Consider the following 21,983-nt stretch of genomic DNA (forward strand, 5'->3'; position numbering starts at 1 on the left):
GGCCACAGGAACTACAGCTCCCAGAATGCTCAGCGCGAGGGTTGCCGTAGGAACTACAGCTCCCGGCCGGCTCTGTAGGGCTGGAATGAGAAGAGGATGAGGAAGGAAGAGGAGGAGGAAGAAGGGAAGGGGGAAGGAAACTGTATCCTACAACTACCGCCATGCCCCGCGCTTGGGGAAGAGAGGATGAGAAAGGGGAACTGTGGCCTACAATTCCCGGCATGCCTGGCGCATGGCTGCCCTGGGGACAACAATTCCCGCCCTGCTCCTCTGGAAATAAAAGGAGAAGAGGAGGAGGAGGAGGAGGAGGAGGAGGAGGAGGAGGAAGAAGGGAAGGGCGGGGGTAGGAGGGAAAGGGAAAAGTGTGGCCTACAACTCCCAGCATGCCCTGCACACACTCACCCAGGAGACTACAACTCCCAGCACGCCTCGCGCGCCCCCGCTATTACCGGGCACCGGGAGCTCCTCCCAAGGTCACCGATCCCCCCCGGTCCCCCAGCACAGCACAGCCGGACACCTGCACAGGTGCAGTTTATTCGATCCACAACAAGGGCTCGGCTCCCCCCGCACCCCAGCACCGGGGCTTTGCTCCTCTGCTTTGACTGAAATCGTGGCAAAGTGGCCCAAAAAGCGCCGCGGGGGCTCGGGGAGCTCCGTGATCACGGCGGGAGGAGCAGCGGGGCAGCCCCGAGCCCGGAGGTTTCCAGGTGTGCCTGCCTCACAGTGCTTATTTACAGCAATCACAGAAATTTCATATAGAGTTTTCTCTGTGGCCCAATGAGACAAATATCTCCCTATCTAGAATATAAAAAATACAGAGATTTGCCATTTTTGGAAGTAAAATGTGCATTTATCTGACTGTGAGCAGGAGGAAACCTGAAAACCTGGTGCTGCTGGAGCTCCCATCACTGCTGGCAGGTGGAGCCAAATCTTCCTCCACCCCAAACCACCCCAAGGCAGGAAAAACCCAGAATTCAGCCCATGTTTCTCATGGCAAATAAAGTATTTCAAGTAAAGATGAAGGTGGGTTTCAGCATTTCAGAGCTCTGAGATCAGTCAGTACAATGCAAACCAAACCTGTGCAACAGCAGCTGTGCTTCCTGCTCCAAAAAAATTCACCCCAGTTCCCATCTTTGGGCTCTTGTTGCTTTTTTTTTTGTTTTGTTTTGTTTTTAATCCTTGGAAATACCACTAGCAGTTCTTCAAAAAAAAAAAAAAAAACCAAACAAAAAATCTAGACAAAGGGAAGCAACAGAAAAAAAAACTTCCCAGCAGTGAGAGAACTTCTCATTTTTTCTGTCCATTTTCAGTATTTTTCATCAGGGAACTGATCCTGGCTTCACCAGGATTGTCCACCTGAAGGAGGAAGGCCAGGGCTAAATTTTGCTCTTGGCATATTAAAGAGTCTTTAATAAAGAGTAACATGTGCAAAAAAAAAAAAAAAGAAAAAAAAAAAAAGAAAATTTAAATAGATCAAGCCAGGTTTTGCAGAATTACTGTGGCCAGAACAGCTCCCTCCTCTCTGTGTCCTCACCCAACGAGGTAAAAACTGCACTGGGGAGACACCACCACAAAGAAGCCACCAAGAGGTGCCACCAGTCACCTCAGTGTCCTTCCTGCCTCCAAAGCCAAGCCAAGGTGAGCAGCAGCCCTGAGGAACCAGGAGCAGAAATTCCCCTTCTCCTCTCCGGTGTTTGCAGAGTTCTCCTAAACAGTGGGTGTCCAACCTTCCCAGCCAGGACCAGCAGCTGCTCTCCCAAACTTTCCAAAAAGTTTGTGGTGGGTTGTTTTTTTTGGGGGGGGGGGTTTTGTTGAGTTTTTGGGTTTTTTTTTCCCCCAGGATTATAGCTGGAATCCTTCCATGGGAGCCTCGGGTTGCTGGAAGATGTATTGCTGCTGGTTCTCGTCCACCTGGGGAGCCACGGCTGCGTCGTCCTCCACCCCAAAGTAGTGCTCAATCAAATCAAAGGCTTTCTGGTAGATCTCCTGGTTCTCATGGCTCTGGAGGAATTCTATCTTATCCAAACCTGTGGAGGAAATAAAATGGAATGGGATGAAAGAAAGAAATTCGCTCTCCAAAGAATTCTGTGAGCAGAATAAATCCACACCCAAACCTGTCGCTGTGATATTTTATGAAAAATCCTTTGGCTAAGATCTTTTTCTCCTGAGAAGCCTCAGAAATGAAATGTAAACAATAAAATCTGCTGCTGTGGAATGCAACAGGTGCAGCTTTGATTGGTTTCATGTGGTTGTTTTTAATTAATGGCCAATCAAAGTCCAGCAGTCTTGGACTCTAATCAATCACTAAATTTTATTATCATTCTTTCCTTTCCTTTCAAGCCTTCTGATGAAATCCTTTCTTCTATTCTTTTTGTATTAATATTTTGTATAATATCTTCTTTTGTTTTAATATATCATTTTCTTTTAATATAATATAGATAATGAAATAATCAATCAGCCTTCTGAAAGATGGAGTCAAGATTCTCATCTCTTCCCTCATCCTGGGACCCTTGCAAACACAACCACACAAAGCCAGCTGTGCCAAAGCCCTGGATCTCAGGGTTAGCTCATCCAGATGTGCTCCCAGCTGCAGGCTGATCCCAGATTCCAGTGGGGTTAGAAAGGAGGGATTTGGTAGCTGCAGGGGGTGGGGAGGAGCAGGTCCCAGGAGCCTCCAGCTGCCCCAGTTCAATGCAGTGAGCACAGGAAGCATCCATGCACTCTGCACCCTCAGGAATTCCAGGAATTCTCCTTCCAGGGAGAAATAGGACACTCAGAGTAATGAGAGGGCAAACAGACACTGCCAGCTCACAGGGAGCTTCAGACCAAAATAGGAACTTGTTCCTCCCTCAAAGCATCGAGAGCAGGACCAAAAAAAAAAAAATCCATCAGCACCAAATTAAGTCACTCCAGGGAAAAGCAAAGTCTCCCTGGATTTGCAGTGTGAAACTGGGTACACTCAGAGCAATTTTAGACCCAGAACTGTCACTTTTTACTTAGCTCAGCTCATTTCTGGTTCATATCCCCACCTGGTGCAAGCCATGATTTTCAGCTTGGACTCCAGGTCAGAGTTTTTACTTCCAAGTCTTTTTCTCATCACCCACCCAATGAGTTTGAAAAGAATTTGGAACAAATATTGGCTGGTTTGGAATACAATAACCCCTTGAACAGAGCAGAAAAGCACCCAAGAGCCCCCTGCAGTGCCCAAAGCCCCACCTACCATAGGCCTCCTCAATCAGGCTGCAGTAGGGGTTGATCCCAGTCCCACTCTGGTTGGCCTCCTGCTCTCCCAGCCTCAGGATGTTTTCCAGCCCGTTCAGTGCCACCAGAACAATCTTGGAGTCCATGACAGTCAGCAGGTCACACAGGGGTTTGATACAACCCAAATTCACCAGGTACCTGCAGGGAGAGAGCAGCACCAGCATCACTGCCTGCTCAGGAGCTGGGGAGCTCCATGGGAAAGCAAAGGAGATGAGTCCAACTAAAATGAGTAAATTTACCTCAAAATACACATTTACTGCTCTGCAAGGTTAATTTTGATCCATTTATTTGCACTGCATGCAACTCTATTTTCAGAATTTTTTTTTAAGGAAAGGAGCCGCTTCTGAAATCCAGGTGCTGCTCAAATTAGGTCAAGTCCACACTGGAATTTTATCTGTTTTAAATTTGGACATTTAGCCTCAACTACCCCTTCTGAAATCCAGGTGCTGCTCCAATTAAGTCAAGTGCACACTGGAATTTAACCTGTCATTAAATTTGGACATTTAGCCTCAACTACCCAAAGCCTCCACTACCTCAACTGCCACTTCTGAAATCCAGGTGCTGCTCCAATTAAGTCAAGTCCACACTGGAATTTTATCTGTCTTTAAATTTGGACATTTAGCCTCAATTACCCAAAGAGGGATGGAGAAAATTTGGGATGAAATTATCCTCATCCAGAAGGAAATCACAAATTACAGCCCAGCTCTGCCTGGCTCGGTTACTCTCCAGAATCTCTCCAAGCTCCTCCTTTGCCTGGGAATTCCCCTGAAGGCAAAGCTCCCAGGAAGTGAGGCAGGTGTGGGCCAGCAGGAGAGGCTCAGGAATACCTGATCTGCTCAGGGGTCCCTCCTGAGGTGGCGTTGGTGATGGCCCAGGCTGCCTCTTTCCTCGTGCGGAATTCCGCCTTCTGCAGGATCTCGATCAGCACCGGGAAAATGTTGGCATCAATCACTGCCTGGGAAGAGAGGGCAGGAGAGGCCTTGGCATTGGCAGCACTTCCCAAAAGGTTTCCTGACAGAAACCTCCCCTTCCATATCCCCATCCCAAGCTGAAGGGATTGCTGTGGTTTATTCCTCAGTCAAATCCTGCCAAAAGCAGATATTCCATAACCAGCACCCTGGAACTGAGCAATGCTCAGAGCTTGTGGAGGTCAGGGAAAGGATAATTAAACCTCAAGGAGCTCCAGCTCTTCCAAGAGCAATAGGGACAAATAGGAGCTGTATCTCCTCTAATTCCAGTGATCCAGTGGGGTTGAGTCCATGTGCTGCTGCCATTCCCATTTTTTAGCTCATTTGGCAGCAGATTTGCAAATGGCTGCAGAATGAGAGGAGTGAACCAATCCAGCCTCTAAGGGTCAGGGAAAGGGAAAAGCTGCAAATCCTTAATGCAGAGTTTGGAATCTGGGATCACTGCAGGCAGGCTGGGGAAGACTGTACCTGGATTTGTGCTCTGTTCCCTGCTGTGATGTTGGATATGGTCCAGCACGCCTCTTTCCTGATGGATTCCTTGGGACTGCTCAATAAATGGAGGAGGCAAGGCAGGGCTGAGCAGTTTAGAATCACCTTTGGGGGAAAAGGAAGGACAAGTGAGATCACCAGTGCCAGGCACTGCATTCCCTGCAGGGAATTCCTGTCCTCTCACCTGGGTCTGGATGTCATCCCCTGTCACGATGTTGCCAACTGCTCGCAGAGCTGGAGAGGCCACTTTGTAATCGTTGTGCCTGCAGGAAAAGTGGGCAAAGACAAACCCAGCTCCATCAGACCACTGGGATATTCACCATATTCCCTCCCCATGATCCTATCTGCAGGATTTCCTTAGGATTTCATCCCCTGCCACACAGAACACAGGGTAAGCTGAGCATAAAGCCACTGAAAACAAAGCTGCAGCACAGTTTGATCCTTTGCATCCTCAATCCATCTCCTTTTCCACAGAGATTTTGGAGAAACAAAGCAAGCTGATTTCTCCTAGCCACAGTTTTTTATTTCCCTCATGACCAGGCTTCCATTTGAAAGCAGACAACACTCTGCAATCATTAAGGAAATCTGGGAAAGGAGAGAGAAAGTTCTTCCCACTTGTCTGTGTAGTTGCTCCACACTCAAAAACTGGTTGAATTTCAGAAATTTATAGGGATAATGTTTGTTCTATCAATAAATTTGTAATTGTTGGGGCAGATGTTGAGACCAACACAGGTCATAGTGTAGAGCAGAACTGGAAAATCTTCAGCTCAGGAAGCCAAGCCAGCAAATTCCAGCTGTGAACCTGCTCCAGACCCTCCTGGGGCAGCTCAGGTGCCTGGATCCCGAGTGCACGGCAGGTTGGGTGACATTGAGATGGATTGTCACTCCTTCTCCTGACAGATACTCACATTAAGAGCTCCACCAGCCTCCTGCACACCCCTGAGTCCACCACAGCCTGGATCTTCTCGTTGGGACCATCGGACAGGTAGGACAGAGCCCAGCACGCGTCTGCCAGCAGGTCAGAGTCACTGTTGAACAACAATCGGGACAACACTGGCAGGCAGGGGGACACCTGCAACAACAGCCACCACCCAGGGTTAGTCAGCAGGCCAGGACCACCACACCTGCAGGCACACACCCCCTGCTCCTGCTCACTGCTCAGCTCAAGCCCTGCATGGCCACAGATCCCTTCCTGCCACCTCAGCTTGGTTGTTACACTTAATTTACACTGAGGAGTTACACTGGGAGCTCCTGTTAAAGAGTTCTGCTTCATTTCTGACTCTCAAAGTTCATCAGAGGCTTCTCAGCTTTGATATGTGAGGTTTCACTTAAATCAGCATGTTTTCACCTTTTTTTTTAAACATTTTTGTGTTGCCAGAGGAGGATGAGACACCTGCTTGTGCTCACTGCTCAGGTCAAGCCCTGCAGGGCCACAGATCCCTTCCTGCCACCTCAGCTTGGTTGTTACACTGAATTTACACTGAGGAGTTACACTGGGAGCTCCTGTTAAAGAGTTCTGCTCCATTTCTGACTCTCAAAGTTCATCAGAGGCTTCCCAGCTTTGATATGTGAGGTTTCACTTAAATCAGCATGTTTTCACTTTTTTTTTAAACATTTTTGTGTTGCCAGAGGAGGATGAGACACCTGCTTGTGCTCACTGCTCAGCTCAAGCCCTGCAGGGCCACAGATCCCTTCCTGCCACCTCAGCTTGGTTGTTACACTTAATTTACACTGAGGGGTTACACTGGGAGCTCCTGTTAAAGAGTTCTGCTCCATTTCTGACTCTCAAAGTTCATCAGAGGCTTCTCAGCTTTGATATGTGAGGTTTCACTTAAATCAGCATGTTTTCACCTTTTTTTTTAAACATTTTTGTGTTGCCAGAGGAGGATGAGACACCTGCTTGTGCTCACTGCTCAGGTCAAGCCCTGCATGGCCACAGATCCCTTCCTGCCACCTCAGCTTGGTTGCTACACTGAATTTACACTGAGGAGTTACACTGGGAGCTCCTGTTAAAGAGCTCTGCTCCATTTCTGACTCTCAAAGTTCATCAGAGGCTTCCCAGCTTTGATATGTGAGGTTTCAGTTAAATCAGCATGTTTTCACTTTTTTTTTAAACATTTTTGTGTTGCCAGAGGAGGATGAGACACCTGCTCCTGCTCACTGCTCAGCTCAAGCCCTGCATGGCCACAGATCCCTTCCTGCCACCTCAGCTTGGTTGCTACACTTAATTTACACTGAGGAGTTACACTAAGAGCTCCTGTTAAAGAGTTCTGCTCCATTTCTGACTCTCAAAGTTCATCAGAGGCTTCCCAGCTTTGATATGTGAGGTTTCACTTAAATCAGCATGTTTTCACCTTTTTTTTTTTAAACATTTTTGTGTTGCCAGAGGAGGATGAGACACCTGCTTGTGCTCACTGCTCAGCTCAAGCCCTGCATGGCCACAGATCCCTTCCTGCCACCTCAGCTTGGTTGTTACACTGAATTTACACTGAGGAGTTACACTAAGAGCTCCTGTTAAAGAGCTCTGCTCCATTTTTGACTCTCAAAGTTCATCAGAGGCTTCTCAGCTTTGATATGTGAGGTTTCACTTAAATCAGCATGTTTTCACCTTTTTTTTTAAACATTTTTGTGTTGCCAGAGGAGGATGAGACACCTGCTTGTGCTCACTGCTCAGGTCAAGCCCTGCATGGCCACAGATCCCTTCCTGCCACCTCAGCTTGGTTGCTACACTTAATTTACACTGAGGAGTTACACTGGGAGCTCCTGTTAAAGAGTTCTGCTTCATTTCTGACTCTCAAAGTTCATCAGAGGCTTCCCAGCTTTGATATGTGAGGTTTTACTTAAATCAGCATGTTTTCACTTTTTTTAAAACATTTTTGTGTTGCCAGAGGAGGATGAGACACCTGCTTGTGCTCACTGCTCAGGTCAAGCCCTGCAGGGCCACAGATCCCTTCCTGCCACCTCAGCTTGGTTGTTACACTTAATTTACACTGAGGAGTTACACTGGGAGCTCCTGTTAAAGAGCTCTGCTCCATTTCTGACTCTCAAAGTTCATCTCAGTTATTTATAAGTGGGTTTATATTTACACCCAATTCAGATTTCACCTCTCACCAGAGGCTCCTCAGCTTTGATATGTGAGGTTTCACTTAAATCAGCATGTTTTCACTTTTTTTTTAAACATTTTTGTGTTGCCAGAGGAGGATGAGACACCTGAAAAGGCAGCAGGACCTTTAGTTAGGGTACCTGGACAGGGAAAGGGAAGATACCACAGCTCACAGGAATTCTGACTTTTAGCATTTCCAGGTCTCAGAATAGCTGTGGGTCATAACTGAAGTGTCAAAATTCCAGAGTTCATAAGAAAATGGTTTAGAGAAACTTTCTAGGGAAGCCTGGGCCTGTCCCTTATTTGAGGGGTGCAGCAGAAAGATTGGGAAAAATTAAACACGCAGGAAAAACCTCACCTGTGCCTTCCTCGAGTTCAACAGCCCAAAAAAAACCAGCCAAAGCTCTGAAGTGGGTGTGTCCCCAAATCCTGGCTGCCAGCAGGGCATTGCTCCTCACCTTATCAAACTCAGGAGGAGGACTCTTCCCTCTGCACAGGTTTGACAAGGCCCAGACAGCGTTTCGTGTCATGGTCAGCCTGGTGGACGTGGTGAGGAGCCTGAAGAGAGAATCAGCAGGGATTATTGTCCTTGGTGTGGAAGCAGAGGGAACCCAAAGAGTTAAAACGAAACCACTGAGCTCCAGTTCAGCCCAGAAGGACACTCCCAGTTATCACCACGATCCAGGTGACACAAACTGCTCAGTCTGAGCTCAGAGTGAGTCCTGTGGGGTGAGGAGCCAGGCTGACACCAGGAGCAGCAAAATCAGCTACTTGGGACAAAACCTCACTTTTCCAGGCTGGGATGAAGATTAATTCTTGTCAGAGAATTAATTCTTGTCAGAGAACAAGAGCCCAGGCCTGACAGAACTCATCATCACCACGCTGAGGGAGGTGGTGTGAGAGACCTGATCCTGCTCCAATCCCAAAAAATCCACAGAGAGCAGGAGCTGAGGGACACCCTGTGACTCCAGAGCAGCATGGAGGAGTTTTATCCACAAAATCCCACTCAGAACCAGAGGTTTGATTCCCAGGGATCCCAACACTGCCAGGGAATCTGTAAGGAATGTTATCCACAAAATCCCACTCAGAACCAGAGGTTTGATTCCCAGGGAATCTGTCAGGAATATTATCCACAGAATCCCACTCCTCTGAAGCAGAGCTTTGATTCTCAAGGATCTCAAACTGCCAGGGATTCTGTAAGGAATATTATCCACAAAATCCCACTCCTCTGAGGCAGAGCTTTGTTTCTCAAGGATCTCACACTGCCAGGGAATCTGATAAGAATGTTATCCACAAAATCTCACTCCTTTGAGGCAGAAGTTTGATTCCCAGAGATCTCAGTGTGACAGGGACTCTGTAAGGAATGTTATCCACAGAATCCCACTCCTCTGAGGCAGAGCTTTGATTCTCAAGGATCTCACACTGCCAGGGAATCTGATAAGAATGTTATCCATAAAATCCCACTCCTCTGAGGCAGAGCTTTGATTCTCAAGGATCTCACACTGCCAGGGAATCTGATAAGAATGTTATCCACAAAATCTCACTCCTTTGAGGCAGAAGTTTGATTCCCAGAGATCTCAGTGTGACAGGGACTCTGTAAGGAATGTTATCCACAGAATCCCACTCCTCTGAAGCAGAGATTTGTTTCTCAAGGATCTCACACTGCCAGGGAATCTGATAAGAATGTTATCCATAAAATCCCACTCCTCTGAGGCAGAGCTTTGATTCTGAAGGATCTCACACTGCCAGGGAATCTGATAAGAATGTTATCCACAAAATCCCATTCCTCTGAAGCAGAGATTTGATTCTCCAGGATCTCATACTGCCAGGGAATCTGTCAGGAATGTTCTCCACACAATCCCACTCAGAACTAGAGGTTTGAGTCCCAGGGACTCTGTCAGGAATGTTCTCCACACAATCCCACTCCCCTGAAGCAGGTTGGATCCCCAGGCAATCTGGGCCCAGCTCCAACAGCACTCCCAGAACTGCTCGTGGCTACTCACATTAACAAGGGGGGAAGAATGGCACAGTTCAGGACATAATCTCTACACACAGAGCTGTCCCCAGCAATGTTCCCCAACGCCCAGACAGCCTGAAAGGAAACAGCAACAGCTTCAGCATTCATTTTCTGAGAGGGAGAGACAGGCAGTGTGCTGAGAAAGCAATTCTCCTGCAACTCCAGGCAGCAATCTGTGCTCTGCAGCCAGCTGGGATCACTCCATTTAAACCTTGCATTTTCAACAGGTGGCTCTCCCCAAAATCCCAGAGTGAGGAGGGATCCTTACCTGCTCCTGAACATCCTCAAAGTCAGAGTTTAGGAGCTCTATAAAGATGGGAACTGCCCCAGCCTCGATGACTATTTTGGTTTGTTGGGAGGTGCCCGAGGCGATGTTCGTCAGGGCCCACGCAGCCTCGAACTGGAAGGAGGGAGAAAAGGAATAAAACCAGCCTGATCCAGCAAAATAAAGGAATAAAACCAGCCTGATCCAGCAAAATAAAGAAAAAAACCAGCCTGATCCAGAAAAATAAAGGAATGAAATCAGCCTGATCCAGAAAAATAAAGAAATAAAACCAGCCTGATCCAGCAAAATAAAGGAATAAAACCAGCCTGATCCAGAAAAATAAAGAAATAAAACCAGCCTGACTCAGCAAAATAAAGGAATAAAACCAGCCTGATCCAGCAAAATAAAGGAATAAAACCAGCCTGATCCAGAAAAATAAAGAAATAAAACCAGCCTGACTCAGCAAAATAAAGGAATAAAACCAGCCTGATCCAGAAAAATAAAGGAATAAAACCAGCCTGATCCAGAAAAATAAAGGAATGAAATCAGCCTGATCCAGAAAAATAAAGGAATGAAATCAGCCTGATCCAGAAAAATAAAGGAATAAAATCAGCCTGATCCAGAAAAATAAAGGAATGAAATCAGCCTGATCCAGAAAAAATAAAGTAATAAAACCAGCCTGATCCAGAAAAATAAAGGAATAAAACCAGCCTGACTCAGAAAAATAAAGGAATAAAATCAGCCTGATCCAGAAAAATAAAGTAATAAAACCAGCCTGATCCAGAAAAATAAAGGAATAAAACCAGCCTGACTCAGAAAAATAAAGGAATAAAATCAGCCTGATCCAGAAAAATAAAGGAATAAAATCAGCCTGATCCAGCAAAATAAAGGAATAAAATCAGCCTGATCCAGAAAAATAAAGAAATAAAACCAGCCTGAACCAGAAAAATAAAGAAATAAAACCAGCCTGATCCCGAAAAATAAAGGAATAAAATCAGCCTGAACCAGAAAAATAAAGAAATAAAACCAGCCTGACTCAGAAAAATAAAGGAATAAAATCAGCCTGACTCAGAAAAATAAAGGAATAAAATCAGCCTGATTCAGAAAAATAAAGGAATAAAACCAGCCTGATCCAGCAAAATAAAGGAATAAAATCAGCCTGATCCAGCAAAATAAAGAACTAAAATCAGCCTGATCCAGCAAAATAAAGGAATAAAATCAGCCTGATCCAGAAAAAAATAAAGGAATAAAACCAGCCTGACTCAGAAAAATAAAGGAATAAAACCAGCCTGATCCAGAAAAATAAAGGAATAAAATCAGCCTGATCCAGAAAAATAAAGGAATAAAACCAGCCTGATCCAGCAAAATAAAGAAATAAAATCAGCCTGATTCAGAAAAAGAAAGGAATAAAATCAGCTGAATTAGGTGATTTTTGCCAGAATTAATTTTTTTTTTTTTTGCCTGAATTAAATTATTTTTCCAAGAATTTAATTCAGAGCAATTTTCAATTTAATTTTTTTTGCCTGAGCATTACAGACTCGTTTTGTCTTCTCCCATAGATCACATAACCTGCATTTTTGGGGTTCAAAATATCATTTTCCCCTCACAGCACCTGTGGGTTCACAGGATAAACAGCTCCACACCCTGAAGAATTGATAACAGAATCTCCTTTACCTGTAATGTGCAATTTTCACTTCTTTTCAGGAACTCCACGAACCTCTCCACCACTCCCTGAGTGTTTATCACCTCGTCTATTGGAGGATTTGGCTCTGAAACAGCAAGGCAGTGGCAGGGAGTGAACAGACCCCGTGCAGGGGGGTAACAAGCCTGAAGTATTAATTAAATTATCTCAAATTGGGCTGAACTCATCAGGGCAGCTTGGCAGAATCATTTTCTGTGCAAATCACACAACTGGCAATCATCAGCCATACAAGAGATGATCACATTTCTCAATTATGGATATTTTTTCCCCCCAACCTGCAAAGCTTTTGTGCACAAACCCTGTAAAAGACAGGCTCTGTTGGTTATTTTTACCTTTGGAGAGTAATTTCCTGAATTTCTGAGTGGTTGCTAGCTGTAGGTCGGGGTCATCTGAGAAAAGCATCTCCACCATCTCTCCTGTGATCAATCCCTCCTGAAAAGAGGCAGAGGAAACAGAAATGGTTTCATTTCAGACTGAGACATCACATCCTACAATTTGGGCTTAGCCACAACTCCAAAGATTCAAACCTGGGGATCCCAGCACAGCAGAAATCCCCCAGTTCCCATTTGCAATGCTGGGGGGGATGGGATGAAAGGGAAAGAGGGGATAAAATGGAATAAAAGGACACTGGAGGAGGATTTTGAGGATTTTGAAGGTGGGAATAACCCTTGATAAACCAGAGTGAGCAGTGGGATGGGGATTTCCTGGCATGGGCTGAGCTTTGCAGGGCTCATGGCTCCATTGGTGTCCCTCTGGATCCCTCAGGAATAAATTTCCCCTCAGGAATAAATCTCCTCTCTGCATTTTAGCCAAGGGTTTGTGGCTGTTCCTGCTGCCTGTACCAACTTACACAAACATTCTTGAAAGTCAGGGAATAAAACCATTGGAGTTTGGCAGTTCCATGGAATCCCAGGAGGGTTTGGGTTGGAAGGAGCTGAAAAATCACCCAGCTCCAGTTCCTGTCCAAGGGCAGGGACACCTTCCACTACCCCAGGGTGCTCCAACCCCCATCCAGTCTGGGATAATTCCAGGGATGGGGCAGCCACAGCTTCTCTGGGAATCTCTGCAGGGCCTCAAAGCATGAAATTAAATTAATTAAATCTGTCTGAAGGCACCTTACCCCACCCGTTGTGGAAGTGACATAGGAATCCACCAGGAGACTGTCAAACATGGAGTCATCTTCATTGATCAGCTCCACATTCCTTCTTTTGAAGAGCTGGTGGGGACCAGACACAGGGATTGTTATTAGACAGGAGCCATCAACAGGCTCCACAACTCGATATTCTTGTTCCTCAACCAAGATCCCTCCTGGACTGCAGGAACCTGAGTAAAAAGGGGTCATTGATAGCAGCTCTGCACTCCCAGGGTTGGTCTGGCACAAACACTAAGTGCTAATTCTTGCTCTCAGATATGCAAATGTCCCAATCACTGAGCCACCAGGGAAGGCAAATGCAGATTTTGACCAAAATCAGGAAAAATGGGCAAAAAAGTAGCTTGGATAAGGTGCTAATAAAGGAAATATTTAGTTCCAGATGTATCACTTGGGAATCACCTCGTGCTTCCAAAAAAGAAATACACCCAGGGTCAAGGCCATACTTTCACTTGCTCCTCCTGTTTCTCCAGGAAATAATCCCATTCACTAATTATATCTTAAAAAAAAAAACTCCACCAGCTTTAAAATCAAAGATCTATGAACAACAAAACAAACAAACAAAAAAATCTTGAGTAGCCCAAGAACAAAATTATTGGGAAGCTCTCCATGTGAGCTGAGTCCAGAGGGAAAAAAAAAAGAAAAATGCAAGATATCAGAACAGAAAAAATGACTGCAAACAAAGTTTAATGCACAGAACCTTGAAGGTTCCAGCAGTTAAGGCTGACAGAGACTGATCCAGGTGAGTTACCTGCTGCAAGATTTCAGTCAAAATAGGAAAAATTACTGCAAACAAACTTTAATGCACAAATCCTTGAAGGTTCCAGCACTTAGGGTGACCCAGCCTGCCCAGGTGAGTTACCTGCTGCAAGATCTCAGTCAGAGCAGGAAAAATGACTGCAAACAAAGTTGAAGCACAGCTCCTTGCAGGCTGCAGCAGTCTGGGCTGTGTCAGGGCTGCCCCAGCCTGCCCAGGTGAGTTACCTGCTGCAAGATCTCAGTCAGAGCAGAAAGAATGACTGCACACAAATTTTACTGCACAGATCCTTGAAGATTCCAGCACTTAGGGTGACCCAGCCTGCTCAGGTGAGTTACCTGCTGCAAGATCTCAGTCAGAGCAGGAAAAATGACTGCAAACAAACTTTAATGCACAAATCCTTGAAGATTCCAGCAGTCTGGGCTGTGTCAGGGCTGCCCCAGCCTGCCAAGGTGAGTTACCTGCTGCAAGATCTCAGTCAAAATAGGAGAAATTACTGCACACAAATTTTAGTGCACAGATCCTTGAAGGTTCCAGCACTTAGGGTGACCCAACCTGCTCAGGTGAGTTACCTGCTGCAAGATTTCAGTCAGAGCAGGAAAAATGACTGCACACAAATTTTACTGCACAGCTCCTTGCAGGCTGCAGCAGTCTGGGCTGTGTCAGGGCTGCCCCAGCCTGCTCAGGTGAGTTACCTGCTGCAAGATCTCAGTCAGAACAGAAAGAATGACTGCACACAAATTTTACTGCACAGATCCTTGAAGGTTCCAGCACTTAGGGTGACCCAGCCTGCTCAGGTGAGTTACCTGCTGCAAGATCTCAGTCAGAGCAGGAAAAATGACTGCACACAAAGTTGAAGCACAGCTCCTTGCAGGCTGCAGCAGTCTGGGCTGTGCCAGGGCTGCCCCAGCCTGCTCAGGTGAGTTACCTGCTGCAAGATCTCAGTCAGAGCAGGAAAAATGACTGCACACAAAGTTTAAAGCACAGCTCCTTGCAGGCTGCAGCAGTCTGGGCTGTGTCAGGGCTGACATAGCCTGCTCAGGTGAGTTACCTGCTGCAAGATCTCAGTCAGAACAGAAAGAATGACTGCACACAAATTTTACTGTACAGATCCTTGAAGATTCCAGCAGTCTGGGCTGCCCCAGCCTGCTCAGGTGAGTTACCTGCTGCAAGATCTCAGTCAGAACAGAAAGAATGACTGCAAACAAAGTTTAAAGCACAGCTCCTTGCAGGCTGCAGCAGTCTGGGCTGTGTCAGGGCTGCCCCAGCCTGCCCAGGTGAGTTACCTGCTGCTCCCGTTTCTGCTTGCGCAGCTGGATCCCCTCCTCCTCTCTCCTCCTGCGCATCTCCTCGGGGTTCAGGGCTTTGTTCTTGTAGCTCTTCATTCGATAGTTTTCTGTGGAAACAGGAGCAGTTCTGGAATTCTGCCTCAGGGCTCCTGCCACTGCCTCTGGGGGTCCTTCCCACGGCAGAAGCAGAGGGAACCCCTTTATTTGCCCTTGGTTTTCAGCAGCAGTTCCGAGCTCCCTGCTATCAGCACAGCATTTTGATTCCCAGAGAGCACAACCCCAGCAGGGTGAGGGAATGGAGTTTGGAACAGCACCAGAGCAGAGCTGCAGGTGAGGGACAGGCCCTGTGTGTCCCACCAGGTGTTCAGGACCTGACCTACTTCTGCCAAATGCAGCAATTCCAACCTCATTCCTCCTGAGTTTCCCTCCCAGTCTGTTTTTCCTCTCTCCCAGTCAGGGAAGGGACACTCCAGGTTTTGGCACAGCTGAAGGCAGCCAGGGCCAAGCTGTAACTGAGGATGGCAACCCCTGAGTGCCCCAGCTGCCATGGCAGGAACTGCCCAAACTCTCCCATTTCTGACATTATTTGCACATTTGTGCCTTTCTCAGGATCAACCTCAGAGGCTCAACTAGCCTTGAACCAAGTTATTCCTTCAGAACTCATTTGAAAACCAATATTTTTTGTTTTTTCCCAGCTGCTAGGAGGAAGTTTGCAGTTTTATCTCCTCCTTATTTCAAGCCTGAGGCACCCTCAGCCCTGTGGCTCACAGAAAGTTTCAGTCCCACTTATCAACAACCTCCAGCCACTCTGGAGCCCTTCCAAGATCAACTGGAGAAGTGTCAGACACAAAAGTCCACAGCCAACCCAAGAAAAAACATCTACTAAATACAAATATTCAGCTTTTCATTACTAAGGAGAGAGAAGACAGCAAGGAAAAAAAAATATTTAAACAGGAGAGGAAATAAAATACTTTCAGTTCTTTGATTTCCCAAAACCAGCTAAAAAGACACCAAAAAAGAGAGAAATCTACAGACTTTAGGGGTTTAGAGCTGACCATACAACAGGCAGGTGTCAATTTGCATTCAGAAGATGTATTTAAGCACCACTGCTCTGTTTTTATTTGTATTTCCACCCCACTGTGCCTCATGCAGCCACAGGGAAGAGTAAGAGCTGACAGCTTAGTTCTCCAAACAAATTAAGGATCTTAATCCTCCTTTTGGAGAGCAAAGCCTCCAATTAAAAGGTGGTTTTGAAGAGGAGGAAGGAGAAGTGGGGATGCCCAGGATCACCAGCAGCCCCATAAATAGCCAAGGGACACATGACAGCTCAGCTGCCTCCAAACTCAGCTGTGCCAGGAGCAGCCAGACCCAGGACACTCAGCACCTTGTCCTCTGAGGGATTTTTTAGTCCCAGAGCACCCATAACTCCCATCCTGCAGGAAACCCCAAAAAGAACTCTTCAGGGCTGCTTGCCACAAAATCCCCTGTTTTTTCTCCCACAGTTTATTCCTGCAGATGATTCCCATTGATTTTTTTTTTTTTTTTTCTCCCCCCAGCCCATCATCTCTGGCAGGAGAATGCTGATTTGGGACATTCCAGCCCGTTTCCATGGCAACTTTAGGGTTTTATAGGGTGGGAGAAATGCAGGATCAGGAGCTCCCAGGGAGCTCTGGACTGCAGCAGGAGCAAACCCATGGAATGAAACACAGCAGGACAAATTCTGAGTTTGGAATGTTTCAGCAGCAAACATCACCTGTGGTAACTCTGATCTCCAGTTCCACCTGTGGGATATCCCCAAATCCATTCATCAGGGTCTGGGAGCACTGGGCTCTCAGGAATGGGGGAGGAATCCTCTGCTCCTCAGGAAGAGACTCCAGCCACAGATTTTCACTTTATTCTGCACAGATTTGCCTTTACAGAAGTGCCAGTGGGCACTGAACTCAGAGATTTCACCCAAGAAAACAACAAATCTTCCAAGATTAATTCAATTTTAAGACGTTCTGATCCAGCTTGGATAAAACATCCCTTCTGCTTTGGGAATCCCACAGTTCCCCAGCTTGGAGCTGCCTGGATTAGTGAACTTCATTCATAGCTCCAGCAAAAAATAAAAATAAATTTTAAAAAATCAGTGTAAGGATGAAACTGAACTGAACACCTTCCCAATTTCCTGTGCAAAGGAGCTGGAAGAAATTTGGCCTCTCTTGCCTTCACTGAGGGTAAAAAATTCCTCCAGCTGTCAAAGAATTACAAGCCCAAGCTGCCTCACTCATAAACTGGAGGATGAGAAGGTATTTCCCATTTTAAAGACAGGAAAAACGGGGTGAAGGTTTGACTTGGAAGGCTCAGCAGGGCACTGAAATCCCTGTAAATGAAACTGTAACTCCAGATTCCTACTCTAACAGCTCCTGGATGCTCTGGGTGGGGAATCCAAGCCTGCCTCTTTTAAATTTAATTTAATTCAAGACCAGGAACATTTGCTTCCAAGGTTTCCTCCAGCTGCTGCTGGAGCCCTGGGAGCTGAGTCACTGCAGGACTTGTGCTGCTGAGTCAGGGCCAAGGCACTGCCAGCCCTGACAGGGCTCTTCTGGAGCCAAAATGTCCCTTCCCACAGGGAATGTTCCCCAGGGAACCTTCCAAAGGTGGCTCTGAGCACACAGCAGGGCTCGCAGCTGCTCCCTGGAAATAAATACACTTGAGGAACTCCAGCAGCACTAATCTGCCAATTAGTGCCCCATGGGGACATTCCCAGCTGGCAGGTGACCTCCAAAGGCCCTTTCCACCCAAGTTTTCCCTGGGATGGGATAAAGCTGGTGATTTACAATTTAAACTACTCTAAATTAGACAAATTGCAGCAAAATAAATGCTGAGTTTCACCTCATTCCTCATATTTCTCCAATTCCCTGAAATCCCAGAGGATCCTGCCATCCCTTCCTACCATCATTAACATCTCCAGAGGATTCTTCTAGAATGAAAAATGTGTCCAGGACAACTTTATTAAGTGAATTGAAACCCTAGAAAAAGGAGACTAAATCATCTGTACTACTTAAATACAAATCAAATGAAGAACTACATCAAAGCAGTTGAATTAATGTTAAAAGAACAGCTCTGAGCTGCTAGCAGAAATCAGTCAAAACCACTTTTTTTTTACTGTCACCAACAGTTTTGCAGTGAATTAACAGAAAAAAAACAAAAGGAAAAAAATTCACTTTGCTCGCTCAGAAGACCCAGCAAATGAAGATAAAAATCCTGTCAAATAATCCCAACTCTGGCTGTGCCCACAACCCTGGAATTCCCCCAGCTGCAGCCAGACCCTGGCAAAGCAGCAGAATTCTGCTGTGCTGACCCTGGGGCGGGTCTGGCTCGTTCTCCGGGGGGTCCTGGGGGTGTTTGGCAGTGTCCTGAGCAGGCTGGCCCTGCCGCTGTCGCTGTCCCCGCTCCGGGACGGGCTGTGCCGGTAAATCCCCGATCCCCGCGGCTCTCTGGGAGGTGATATCACCCTGGAATGTGCAGCGCTGCGAGGGGGAAGGGACAGGCAGAAAGTTCTCTTTGGGGGAAGTTCAGCGGCAGGCAGAGTTTGCTGCTCGTTGCAGCAGGGTTAAAACAAGATTAGGAATCGTTTTGGAATGTCCCTGCTCTGCTGGAAAAAGGACTCAGCACTGCTCAGTGCAGGTCTCAAAGCTTCCCACTCCTGACTGGATCTTTTCATCCCAAAATTTGAGGGGTTTAAGTTCTCTTCCAGCTGGTTTAGACATTCAGATTTCCTTTAAAAATGGATTGATTGAGCACAAGTGTCAGCTGAGAACAGTCCCTAAAACAAGGAAAAACTTCAACTCCATCCACTCAAACTCGACCCAGCAGAGCTCCAGATTAAAACCAACCAGAGATAATTACAGAGGAATATGAAATTGCAGTAAATCCATCCCTTCCAACGTGTGCTTTGCCTCAGAAACAACCAGGACTGTGTGATTTGCTAAGCAGATTTACCTGGAGCTCAGCAGGACTGAAAGCCTGAAGGAATCAGGACTTTCACTCTTGCAGGATTTTAATGATCAAACTCTCCCCCTTGACAAAGTTCATGTTTGCTTTGCTGAACCAAAGCAAACAAAGAAAATCAGCCAATGAACTGTTAAATTCATCAGGGGGTTTCACTGAGAATTGAGCATTCACACTGCACTAAAAAAGGCATTTCAAGTGTCACTGGGGACAACTTCCAACAGTGTCATTAACTTCAAATAATAAAAAAACAGCCCTAGCTTGTTTAAAAATAATAAAGTTACATGAGGATAATTCAAATAAGGGGGATAGTAAACTCATAGAGGGGTGGGAAGAAGGAGAAGCTCCTGTGCACAAAGTTCTCAACTCCACATCAAACTGTCCCAGGAATTTCCAGACATTTTTCTCCTCAGAGCTGCCAGTCCAGGTTTTACATCTGAAGCCATAAATTAATTTCCCCAAGCTGTCCAGGGCTGGGAGGTGCAGCAGCCACACACAGATGTGGTCACTGACTTCTCCTGGAGCACCTCAGGAGGGTTTGGAGGGGGCAGAAAAGTTCCTGGTGAAATCATGACCAACAAGATCATCTAAAAATGATCACAGAGCATTTTTGAAGCTTCCCTGGTTTGGAAGGAGCTAAAAATTCATCCAGTGCCACCTCTGCCATGAGCAGGGACACCTTCCACTGTCCCAGGCTGCTCCAAGCCCTGTCCAACCTGGCCTGGGATAATTCCAGCCACAGCTTCTCTGGGAAATCCATCCCAGCCCCTCACAAGGATGAATTTCTTCCCAATATTCAACTTAAACTTGCCACTTTAAAGCCATTCAGCTTCTGAAGCAGCTCTGGTTAAGAGACAACATTGTAGGTGGAAAATGGAAACATTTGAATCTTTATTTCCACAAGATCCTCACTCAATTTTGAAGGAAAACACAGCTGCTACAGGCTTGGCTTTTCCACCTCATCCTTCCAAATCTCGTCTTCCTACAGGAATCCTCAAAAAAATATAAATAAATAAAATAAAATCCACCTTTCCTCCTACATCAGGCACATCAAACCAAAAAGCTGCTGGAATTAAAACACTTTTTGAAGGAGAAACACTGAGCAGGGATTTATTTGCAGGGGACAGAGACCTGCCTGTAACAGATGCCATTCCTTGCCAGAGGTGTGGTGTTCCCCACGGTGGCACAGGGACACCCCTGGTGACACAGGGACACCCATGGTGGCACTGAGGGCTCAGGCTGCATTTTTAATAAAAGTTTCCAGCACCCCAAGTCCTGCTGTGCTATCAGAACCCAGGAGAGGTTTGTGGGGTTCTCCCCTAAACCCTGAGCTCTGGGGGAGCTCAGAACTGAACTCCAGCAGTTGGGGGAGAATTTAAATGGAGTAGGGCCCCAAATACCCCAAAGTGACAGCAGTGACACCCCAAAACCTGGGGTATCTCAGCCTGACACCCCCAAACCCGGGCTCTTACAGCCCTGACACCCCCAAACCTGGGCCCTTGGTGCCCTGGCACCCCCAAACCCGCGATATCTCACTCTGACACCCCCAAGCCTGGGCACTACAGCCCTGGCACCCTCAAACCCGGGGTATCCCACCCTGAACACCCCCAAACCCGGGATATCCCACCCTGAACACCCCCAAACCCGGGATATCCCACCCTGAACACCCCCAAACCCGGGGTACCTCACCCTGAGCACCCCCAAACCCGGGGTATCCCACCCTGGCAACTCCAAACCCGGGGCACCCCACCCTGAACATCCCCAAACCCGGGATATCCCACCCTGAACACCCCCAAACCCGGGATATCCCACCCTGAACATCCCCAAACCCGGGGTATCCCACCCTGGCAACCCCCAAACCCGGGGTATCCCACCCTGAACACCCCCAAACCCGGGGTATCCCACCCTGGCAACCCCCAAACCCGGGGTATCCCACCCTGAACACCCCCAAACCCGGGGTATTCCTCCTGAACACCCCCAAACCCGGGGTATTCCTCCTGAACACCCCCAAACCCGGGGTATCCCACCCTGAACACCCCCAAACCCGGGGTATTCCTCCTGAACACCCCCAAACCCGGGGTATCCCACCCTGAACACCCCCAAACCCGGGATATCCCACCCTGAGCACCCCCAAACCCGGGGTATCCCACCCTGAACACCCCCATACCCGGGGTATCCCACCCTGAACATCCCCAAACCCGGGATATCCCACCCTGAACACCCCCAAACCCGGGATATCCCACCCTGGCACCTTCCGCAGCTCCCGCCCCACCCGGAGCTCCCCAAAGGCGCTGCTGGCGCGGCCCGAAGCGGTCACAACACCCGGGCCACCCTCACCGAGAGCCCCCGAAGACCCCCCCGCCCCCAGGAGCGGCCCCGGGATGACTCAGCGGCCGCGCCGGCCCCGCCGCCCTCAGCCCCGGGAGCGCCCGGGACGCCGGTGAGAGGCGAGGGCGGCGGCAGCGCGGGGCGGACGGGCTGTGCGCGCTGCCCGGCCTCGGGGCGGCTTCTCCAGCTCCACCCCATCCCCTCGGCCGTGCCCGGAGCTCCCTGGGCCGCTCCCGCCCCTCAGGGCCCTCACCCATCGCGGCGGCTGCGGCGACGGCTCCGGTGGTGGCGGCGGCGGCCAAAATATGGCGGCAGCGGGCGGGGCGCGGGCCGGACGGCGGCCGAGCGGGGCCAAACTTGTGCGCGCGGAGAGAGGCGGGGCGCGGCCGCGGCGTTCGGGCGCCCCCAGCGAGCGGGGGTGGAACTGCAGGGGCGGTCGCGTCCGGTCACTCGTGTCCGGTCACCTCTGTCCGGTCACTCGTGTCCCCTCACTCGGGTTCTGTCACTCGTGTCCTGTCACCTCTGTCCGGTCACTCGTGTCCCCTCACTCGGGTTCTGTCACTTGGGTTCTGTCATTCAGGTTCTGTCATTTGTGTCCTGTCACCTCTGTCCTGGCACTTGGATTCCGTCATTCGGGTTCTGGCACTCGTGTCCCATCACT

The 21,983-nt window shown here is 47.9% G+C and overlaps 1 protein-coding gene across 2 annotated transcripts; it reads right to left on the reverse strand.

The window, feature by feature from the left end:
- Nucleotides 1–514: 514 nt before the first annotated feature.
- KPNA6 (karyopherin subunit alpha 6) lies at nt 515–21,692 on the reverse strand. Of its 2 annotated transcripts, none has more exons than XM_059868632.1 (14): nt 21,576–21,692; nt 14,999–15,108; nt 12,926–13,021; nt 12,138–12,237; nt 11,778–11,872; nt 10,107–10,238; nt 9,825–9,913; nt 8,280–8,379; nt 5,627–5,790; nt 4,903–4,981; nt 4,698–4,823; nt 4,089–4,216; nt 3,221–3,399; nt 515–2,027 (listed from the first exon to the last, which is right to left on the reverse strand). In XM_059868632.1, exons 1-14 carry the CDS (start codon nt 21,577–21,579, stop codon nt 1,843–1,845), a joined length of 1,587 nt encoding a protein of 528 aa, XP_059724615.1. In that variant the 5' UTR covers nt 21,580–21,692; the 3' UTR covers nt 515–1,842. The 2 variants fall into 2 exon arrangements, with proteins under 2 accessions (XP_059724615.1, XP_059724614.1); XM_059868631.1 differs by lacking the exon at nt 21,576–21,692 and adding an exon at nt 16,755–18,274.
- Nucleotides 21,693–21,983: the final 291 nt, after the last annotated feature.

The sequence above is a fragment of the Haemorhous mexicanus genome, chromosome 27 (assembly GCF_027477595.1).
Source record: "Haemorhous mexicanus isolate bHaeMex1 chromosome 27, bHaeMex1.pri, whole genome shotgun sequence".
Classification (NCBI taxonomy): domain Eukaryota; kingdom Metazoa; phylum Chordata; class Aves; order Passeriformes; family Fringillidae; genus Haemorhous; species Haemorhous mexicanus.

Bases quoted from the DNA above. Each gene is read 5' to 3' on its own strand.
- KPNA6 (XM_059868631.1), bottom strand. From the start codon at position 16,809: ATGAATGGATTTGGGGATATCCCACAGGTGGAACTGGAGATCAGAGTT. The intron at 4,982-5,626 runs GTGAGTATCTGT...CTTTTCCTGCAG, and splicing joins AGGCTGGTGGAGCTCTTAAT to GCACAACGATTACAAAGTGG. The intron at 4,217-4,697 runs GTACAGTCTTCC...CTCTCTTCCCAG, and splicing joins GGAACAGAGCACAAATCCAG to GCAGTGATTGATGCCAACAT.